The sequence below is a fragment of the Micromesistius poutassou genome, assembly GCF_964030765.1.
Source record: "Micromesistius poutassou genome assembly, chromosome: 11".
Classification (NCBI taxonomy): Eukaryota; Metazoa; Chordata; class Actinopteri; order Gadiformes; family Gadidae; genus Micromesistius; species Micromesistius poutassou.
The window spans coordinates 9,060,562-9,070,561 of NC_140281.1; the positions used below are offsets into that span (position 1 = coordinate 9,060,562).

The 10,000-nt window shown below is 43.2% G+C and overlaps 1 protein-coding gene across 1 annotated transcript in view; it reads right to left on the reverse strand.

The window, feature by feature from the left end:
• The window catches only part of cntnap2a (contactin associated protein 2a), a gene marked incomplete at its 5' end in the record, with an annotated part of 370,887 nt that overhangs the window by 9,362 nt on the left and 351,525 nt on the right, over positions 1-10,000 (reverse strand). The window contains one exon of the mRNA XM_084474889.1: positions 6,351-6,444. Coding sequence (XP_084331015.1) covers positions 6,351-6,444 — 94 coding nt within the window. The remainder of the gene's footprint in view (positions 1-6,350; positions 6,445-10,000) is intronic.

The following is a 10,000-nucleotide window of genomic DNA, read 5'->3' on the forward strand; positions in this document are numbered from 1 at the left end:
GATAATGGCAGAATAATGTGCACAGCCCCACAAATCAACATGTGATATCGAGACTTGCATCAACACACAAACACACACAAACAGACACACATTGTCTGCAGTGTCTGACGCAAGAAAGAAGAAACATACAAAGCAAGAGAGAGAAGACAGAGAAATTAGCAAATGCAGAAACAATAACACACACACAAAGGAAACAAAAGGCAGTGTAAAAGGTGGCGATGGAGAAGTGGGTGGATGTAGCACAGGAGTTGGTGGCTGCAGGATATGGAAGACTGTTTGAGTTTTGGAAGAGCAAAGAGCACTTGTGGTCACACCCCTTCTGTACACACACATCCGTGGACTAACTACACAGACATTTATACACACACACTCACACAACACACACACACACACACACACAGAGGAAGCATCTACATGCACCTCTCGGGTGAAAGTATACCAAGTATACAGAAACCGCCTACTTTCTGCGTAAAAGGATTAAAGATTGTGCGTGCCATTCATTATCAGTCACAGACACCTGCTGGGCGGCAGAACACAGTTCACACAGCTCCTCAACTCACTGAACTTCAGTCGAGGGAGTGGAGGTAAATGTGATTCAAAGTGAATACAACTGATGGTGAATAAGAATTGAATTGAATGATGATTACAGTATTTTGCCATACATGCCATATAATCGTTCTCATGTATGTACTGTAAGTGACACACACAAAATACCCACCTCCCCCAAAAACAAACACGCACACACACACACACACACAAACATAAACACACACATAGAGGCCAGCATATGCATGTGATTCTATAGAAGTTAGACAAACCTGCTTTCTCTCCTCTTCCTCTCTGATCAATGCCTTGGCTGTGTAGATCTCACTCTAGCACAGTTCTGCACAGCTCCCTCTGTTTCTCTTTTGGACGTCTCTCTCTCTCTCTATCTCTCTCCCTCTCTCTCGCTGCAGTGCAGTCCCACCCCTAAACCAGCAGCAGAGACAGCAGCAGCAGCTGGAGAAAACCCGGATCTGGATCTCCACTGACACGCGGATCCAGAGTGGGCAAGGGAGTCTAACTCAATGTAGTGGTAGGAGGACAGAATGACATCATCCTGAAATTCTAATGTACAGACACGGACAGACAGGCAGTCGGCCAGGCATGCAGACAGACAGAAAGACAAGCGCAATCGTTAAAATAATAAATATAACAAATTGATTTAACGAGGATAAGAGCCTAGCACAGGGTGGTCTATGTTTAGAGACAGATAAGGCAGACACACAGCTAGTGACTCGGATCAAGTTCACCACTTGATCCACTGCATTCAATGAATAAATCAATGATTTCTTCATTAAGGAAGCACCTTGCATACTAGGGTAGACAGAACAAGGTCGAGGCTGTGACTTAAGGTAAAAAGAAGACCTGGAAAAGATTTGACTGCAAAGTGTTCCCATCCAACATGCCTCTCTATCAGATCGATATTGACTCTGTATGCAGTCAGCGTAATTTGTAGGTTTCATTGTTATGTATCTTTACATCATTGAATGAATGGCATCTTGTTGGTCATTTAGCAGAGATATTTTTGGGTGTCCAACATTATCCCCTAAAACAAGGGGGGTGAAATTTCCTGTGCGGGGGGGGGGGGACTGGGGGGGACCCCACCAATGTTAAAGAGAACTAATTTGCCCCCAATAGTTCAGCGTAATGTCCAGCGATCTGACTTTGCAGTGCAATCACCGGCCGGTCCATTACAATTTAATGTTTAAAGTGCAACTCTATGTGGCTTAAACTGTACTCCCAGACATTGTGGAATACACAGCTGGCTCAAAGTTAACATAAGGTTTATGTAATCGAAAGGTGCCACACTCCTATCCCGATTGATCCCCCTCCCCACCCCATGTGTGACTCACTATTTCGCCCTTCCACTACTAAACCATCCTGACGGGAGAATCAATTCAAGAATAAACTACCATAGTGCACCCATCATTAGCCACAAGGCCATCCATATTTATCAGGTACACACTAAACAGTACAGTCTGTAAAACCTCCTCCTAAAATCTACAAATGTTCTCTTGTTATATCTGCAACGAAGACCATCGTTCACGGAACACAACAGGGTTCTGGAAGACGTTATCCTGAACTCCGAACAGCAGCATGACTTCATGTGGATGGAATGATCAGTAAACGATTCACATCTGGGGGAAGTGGTGCAGGGGATGCAATGTCCCAGCAGCTAACAGGACATTTCCTGTGATAATAAAAAAAATGAAATGATTAACTGAGGCATATGAAAACAAGAGAGATCCAGAAGAGCGAGCGAGAGATAGAGGTAGAGGATTTATTTCCTGTTGCAAGTATCGTATATGTCCTTGATAAATAGTCCACTATCTCAACACATCTTGATGCTGACAACATTTCTTACTCCCTCTCTTCTCTGTCCGCTTTCTGGATTTATTTGAGCCCAAATAGAGTGACGCACATATACAACTAACACCCACACCCACACACACACACATACACGCACACACACACACACACACACACACACACACACACACACACACACACACACACACACACACACACACACACATACACACACACACACACACAGATTTGCGGTGGCAATAGGGTTAGGATGCAAGGATTCTTCTCCTGGGGATGATGTATGACTCATCTCCGTTCCTCATCTATCCCACAGCCGAGACCAAGGGAGCAGAGAGCCATACACATATCATCCCACACAGACAGACACACAGACACACGGACACACACACACATACATATCCACACACACACACACACACACACACACATGCACCCCCACACACACTGGTATGGTATACCTGCGCTCCACAGAGACCCCCCCCTGAGGGATTAGACCATAAGGGCACAGATGGAGGGCCAGATATACAGGGCCACCATCTGGGGGCCAAACCTGATGTATTTATATACCTCCCTGACAGCTTTAATCAAAGACCTCCCTCCAAGGTATGAATCATCTATCACAGCATGTGACCACATTTCAAAAAAATCTCTATATATTTTTGAACACTGGGATAAAGGTTTAGAGGAGACAATGCAAGAGTGAGCAGCATATTTGTGTCTAAATGCATTAGTGTGAGACAGTTTGAGGGGCAGTCTGCCTCTGCTTGTACATGTTTTGAATGCGCTACTCTATGCTCTGTTCCCTCACTTCAACAGTCATCTCTGTTGAGCATCAGCAGTCAGGAGAGACAGAGGAGACATCTCTCTGATCCTGTGTTTGAGTGTGATTGTGTGTGTCTGTGTTTGCGTGGGTGTGTGTGTGTCTTTGTGTACTGTGTGTTTGTGTGTGTGTTTGTGTGGGATAGTGTGTGTGTGTGTGTGAGTGTGTATGTGCGTCAACGTGTGTGTGTGTGTGTGTGTGTGTTTAAGTGCATGCACTTGTATATGTGAGGACTTGTGTGCATACATATCTATGTGCGTGTGTGTGTGTTTAAGTGTGTTTGTGCACTTGTGTGTGTGTGTGTGCCATGTGCCAAACAAAGGCTCTTTGTCACAGAAGTGAAGGGCATGCTGTCTGAGGGACCCGGTGTGTCTCTGGTACCGAGGCAGAACTGGAGCACATCAGATGCACAGAGAAGGAAAAACCAATTTAAGTGTCTTTGTTTCATCCACCTCTTTTTCCTTTCCCTCCTACCATGGTGTTCATCACCCTTATCATTGCTGTCTTCTCTCTCTTTCTCTCCCCCTTCATTTCCAATTCCTTATCTCCTTGAAATCATTGTAACATATTCTAACCCTCTGTCTAGCATTCCCCTTCCACACCCACAAACAGTCGTACGGCCCTTGCTGTGTCTCCTAATTACTATGCGGTGTTCGTTGGCTAAACATGCTATCTGCTGCCTGAAACTCGGTGATACATTAACCATGGCTTGCTTTTGCCCTCTCCAGTCCTGCAAAGATAGATGCCTTCCATGTGGCCTTTCTTCTCCTTCTCTATAACATGAGCCTTTGTGTGTCTGCCATTCCCACCTACACCTCTGACACAAAGTCCCCGTTCACTCTAATTAGGAGTATGTAGCCATTTCTGTGTGCACACAAACGCAGGACTTGTGTGTGTGTGTGTGCTCCTGTGTGGGCATGCACGCATACACATTAGTGTGTATAATGAGTCTACATAAACATATGGGAAGTGCATTCATGTGTGTCTATGTGTATGTGTGTGTATGTGAATGTCTGTTGATGTGTGGGTGTGTGTGTGCATAAGTCTTATGCTTGCATGTGTACGTGTGTGCGTTCGTGAGTGTCTATATATATAGCCTTGTGTGTGTGTGTGTGTGTGTGTGTGCGTGCATGCGTGTGTGTTTGTGTGTGAGTACGTACGTGTGCATGTAGAGGTGTGTGTCTATGTTTGTGTGCGTGTGCACACGTGCAGCGCGCGTGTATCCCTGCGTATGTGCACGTGTGTGCGTGACTGTACACATGCCGCATACGGCTGGCCGCCTCGTGTGAGTCAGAGTATACCCCGCGGAGACAGAGCTGCACGCCGCGGACAGTCGAAAGCTAGCTGGTCGGTGCTAGCTGGTGGTAGCGGTGGCGTACGCGGTGGCCATTACTTCTGGATCACCGCTAACCTTGTCACACCATGCAGAGGACAGCGCAGGAAGGATGGGAGGGGAAGGCAACTCACCAACAACACCAGTATAGACCAGATATATATAACCCAAGGAGACCAAAGCTCTTAATGAAATATAAGGATAACCTGAATGAAAGAAAGATGGTAACTGTCTGGGTCACTTAAAACATATAAAGCGATTCAAAAGTGTTCATCCTCATTGATGTGTTCATTTAATTCATCAAGGGATATTTTTTTAAGTCATTTATGGTACGAGTTGCACTCCTGAACGTCCCTTGAGGAAGGGATGGTCCAATGGTTTCCTCCCTGATAAAAATGTGTTTTTCTTTTTTATTTGGGAGGAAAGAGGGAGTGGGTGGTCACAGACTATGGCCTGTAAAGCCCTTTGAGACTGTTACGGTGATTCAGGGCTATACAAATAAAATGTACTTGACCTGACTCTAGGGATACATTGAATGCAGGAGAGGCAATGGCTGGAAAACAAAAAGCTAACATTGCTTTTTGCAGTTGAAGTATTTAAGGAAGAAATACAGTGGCAGACATCTTGGCATTAAGCCTTGCTGCACCATTTAACAAATGAAATTAAATGGCGTTCTTTCTTTTTTCTCTAAGTAAAAACATTGACCCAGGAAATATACATCAGATAAGGCGGGAACTCAAGAGGACAATAGGGATTTAAGTTAACTGGGTCAGGATAGGTAGGATGTGATTTGTTTTCGATACCTGCAGAGTGTCATGGGTATTGTGCTAGAAATGGCCAATAAATGTGACACAAAATGCAATCAATGTAGTATGTAATCAAGGCAAGATGACATTTTCTTTGCAATTTATTCTTCAATTTATATTCTATATTATGAGTAGCATATGATGACCAGCTGATTGTGAATATGTGGGGATTCAGTTATAGGCAAGTGTTATATTAGTATGTCAAAAAAAGATCATGCTCTATGCTCACTCATAAACTATCACTGCATGATATGTCAGCTGCTTTTGATTACACAATAATAAAGTGAGTCTAAATGTGGACTGCTTTTATTTCAGTCAGTGTTAATGGACAATATACTGTATATAAATCACTTGCTTCATTAATCTGAAAAACTGTTCTATACCGCACTCTACTGGTGAATATCTGTCACTGCAACGTATGTATTTCTCATGCAGATATTACACGTACAATGAAAAGATAAATGGTTTCTGTTAGCGACATATTTTAAAACGGAACCAGAATTTTTTTCATTTTCTCTGACATCTGCGTTTGGCCCCCCTCCCTTTCAGACAGATTTTCGGGTTGTGCTTATCACAGCCGTTAATCTAATGAAGGACGGGTTTCATTTGATGACAGACAAAACAACCAATATGTTTGCCACTGATGTGCCACATATTTCGTTGCACTGATTGGTTGTAGGTCTATCTCCAATGACGTCCAGAGGCATTTTGGTCTGCCCCCTGCTGATAACCCCCCATGGAAATCTAAATTAATCTAAATCTATAAATAGAGAGGTTCCAGACTAATAGAAATTCCTTCCTTGTAACTTCATTGTAATGTCAGTGTTTCAGTGGACCATGACGTTTGTAGTTAAACAAGGGTGACTCTATAGAACAACTCAAACATATGGGCAGCAGGGAGCAACAGGGCATCAAAAGAAGAGGATGATCCAAAGATGAAGAACCTCCTTTCTACGTTTCGGTGGTCATACTTTGGTCACAATGCTCAAAGCTGAGCTACATTGTTTGATTGACTTACCATAGACTTTCCCCAGGAATAGTGTCTTGACCTGGTTCAACTGCGTGTCTGAGGCATCCGGCAGGGTGTAAGTCACTGGGGGATAGTGGTCGAGCTGTAGGAGTGTGAGAAAGAGGTAGAGAGAGAGAGAGAGAGAGAGAGAGAGGAGAGAGAGAGAGAGAGAGAGAGAGAGAGAGAGAGCGCAATTCAATTAAAAAAGGACATTTAAAGTGAATAAATAGTGGTCAAATTGCGTTCCGTGAATAGAAGGCTCTTATTTTGTGAGGGCTCTTATTTTGAAAGCGGATCACAGTTTAGACATTACGTGAAAAAAAGGAAAAGGCCTTGAAATCCATCACAAGATGTTCTGGGAGCCAGTGTAATGATCTAAGACAGCAGTTTAGATGTTTTCCTGGTTCTAATCCTTCTGTTCCAGCAGGGGCTATGTGTAATACTTGTGTTCCAGGGTTTCTTTTGGGCGGGCAATTTGCAATCCCGCTGAAGCTGTCTAAGACCCACCTGCTGTTCAACTGATGGATACAATAGAAGACTTAACATTATCTGCATGGCAGAAAAAAGGTTGACTGAAAAATAACCTTTAAAACAACACAAAACAAAAACTGCTTTTTCAACTGAGTACACACAAGATGAAAACAGTAAGTTAACGTGTTATTATTAAAAACAACTACAATGGAGTGAGGATAAACACTGAAAATAGATTTATGTTGTACCCTTGTGGTGCAAAACTGTAATTCGCTTTGATTCTTCAAATTATAGCACATTGGCGGCCCCAAGTGGCGTCCTGGGGGTAATTACAAGCACCACTCTATTGCTTCACACCAAAAATAAATGAACCTGGGTGTTCATCACGTTAAGACTGATTAGCACTCATTACACATCTAATCTAATGCTGGAATGAGCTCCAGTTCGCACATTTGATCCAATTTACTTGTGTATCAAATTTGAATTCACTATGTAAATGTATATTTTGGCTCATCCTAAAAGAATCCCTGAAGCACTGTATATAATTGACAAGATATCATTGAGTATATCAGTGTAATTATTATTAATTTTACCAGGCTGGTAGCGGATGCACACAAAACCGAAACATGAATTTTCATTAAGGAACTTGAAAACAATCTCTCACTGATTAAACCGGATAAATAATTGCACACCATTCGCCGGATGCAATTTCTGCATTCTACAATGGCTTCATAGCTTTTCCCCGAAGAAATTAAGGGCAGGTAGAACAAAAAAAAACGTTCACCAAATGAATTATCAGCAGAGGATGAGAGCGAGAGAGAGGGATAGAGAGACGGGGAGAGAGAGCTGGAGAAGGGAAGAGATAAAGAGAGAGAGAGAGAGAGAGAGAGAGAGAGAGAGAGAGAGAGAGAGAGAGAGAGAGAGAGACGCAAACAGGGAATATGCAACTTTAATATCAGTGTGCCATAATGAACATGTTATTGCTGTTTCACCAAAATTCGTAATTAGCTTGAAGACTACGTCCCACGCTGTTGAATAGAATCATTTCAACTCAGCAAATTGCTTTCAGTGTGTTACAAAATATTGGACCGCCTCAGGCTCCGTATGGCATCTCTCGCTCTCTCTCTCTCCCACTCAATCTTCTGCAGTCTCTCTCTCGCTCTTCTTATCACTTTCTCTCTCACTCTCCATTCCCTCTCTCCCAACAATAAACGGTATGGATGCAGACCAAAGCACACAAACACATGTCTGAAGGAAGTTGATTTTAAAAGATTGACCCTGTGTATATTGCTAGTGTGAGATCAAGTGGCCTGTTACACAGTGATCTTATGTACATTGACCGTACTGTCTGCCCCTGTGCTCTGCAATCAAAGGGCATTCGGCTGTTATTCCATCCGAGGAAACAAGTCAAAAAAGTCTTGACTTTTTCAGCTGGTTTCCTCAAAAGAATCCACCGAACGTGACCGGAATTAATCGAACCAAACATTGACCATCACTGCTGCAATTATCGGGAGTCTTGTCTCTTAAACTGCTGTGTTTAGTCTCCACATTAACTCTGTTTTTGCATTATTGGCTACCTAAAGGTCACATTAACAAGGGTTTGCAGTGTGTTCAGAATAAGAAATACGAGAGTTTCCTCCCAACTGTGTTGTTACAGATGAGCTTATACCATTTACATGGCTTTTAAAGTTTACATTTAGAATCAACCTCAAAACCTTTGAGTAAGTGTAGCCTAATTACACTGCGTGACAATCCCATTCCAAATGAGTCTGTATTCCTCACATCGCATTATAAGATCAATTCTCTGGGAAAGTTACTGTTGGTCTTTGAACGTTAGGTTTTCTCCAGGGAGTGTATACGACTCAAGAGGGTATTTTTGTTGTGAAACCTTCAGAATATGAAAAGTAAACATAAAACGCTTTTCAAGGCAAATAGAAGCAGGGATGAGACGCGCTAAAATGGAAAATGTCAAAAAGGAGATAAGAAATTACGAAAAGGAAGGGGAGGCAGAAAAGAGTCGAGGTTGGAGTGCATGAAGAGGCAGCAGACAAGGGCAGAGGAGGAGCGGGAGGAGGAGCAGCAGGAGGAAGAGAGGAAGGTTAAGGATGAGAACTTTTAATAAAGTTGAAGACGCTCCCTTTTATCTCCAGCAGCGGCAGCGATAGCAATCATATAAGAGGCATAAAAAGGGCAGACATGTTGAAAGTTGTGAATTAAAAACAGGGGGAAGTAGAGCAGCAAAAGGGCTGCTTCTCTACAACAACATATTGCCAGACAAACTGGTGTCCGTTCCGACATGTCCAGTGGGTGCATCTCATCGTGTACGCTAGTGTACAACCAGGCGCATGAGTGTTTAGGCAAAGGAGATTGTGCTCTATGTGTTCCATGTAGAATAAAGATGGACTTTATGAACGTAGGTCTGCAGCGTTTATGCGTCGTTTATAGCGCACCGTGGATCCAACTGGCAGATTAAATGTCATGACCTTGGCGTTAACAATCATGGTTTCACGCTCTGGTGTCTTTCCCTGCCCAGATAGATTTCAAAGATGAGAGAAAAACACTAATCCATGTTTTGTTTGTGGAAACACCTTCAGGGTCTACTTCACAGGCTCCATCTACAAACAACCTTGTCCCTCCCTCTAAAACCCCTCCTTTACCCCCCCCTGCCCACCCCACAAAATCCCAATTAACACACACACCGCAACAATCGTGATTCTCGCCTTAACTTTTAGGGCCGTTAAGGGCTAAACTTACCAGTTGAGGACAAAAAAAAAAATCTTGCTTTTTTCCTTTTTTTGTGGAATTGCCGAAGGGCTGCAGATAAATGTGCGGGCCCCGTGTTCAAAGGCCCTGAGTGACTTGGATGACCCCGATGGTTTGCAATTCAGTCACACCCCAAAGACTGTGTTAAACATTTATACTTTGTGTCTGTATGCGTGTGCAAAAGTGTTTGTGTGTGTATGTATAAGTGTGTGTGTGTGTGTGTCTATAAATGGGTATTTGAATTGAGGCTGTGCGTCGATAAATGTGTGTATGTGTATCTACTGTATGTGTGTGAGTGTGTTAGTGAGTGTGTGTCTATGAATGTGTGCATGTGCGTGTGCATGAACGTGTGTGTGTGTGTGTGTGTGTGTGTGTGTGTGTGTGTGTGTGTGTGCAGAATAAGAAGCACGTAATCCTGCTCTGCA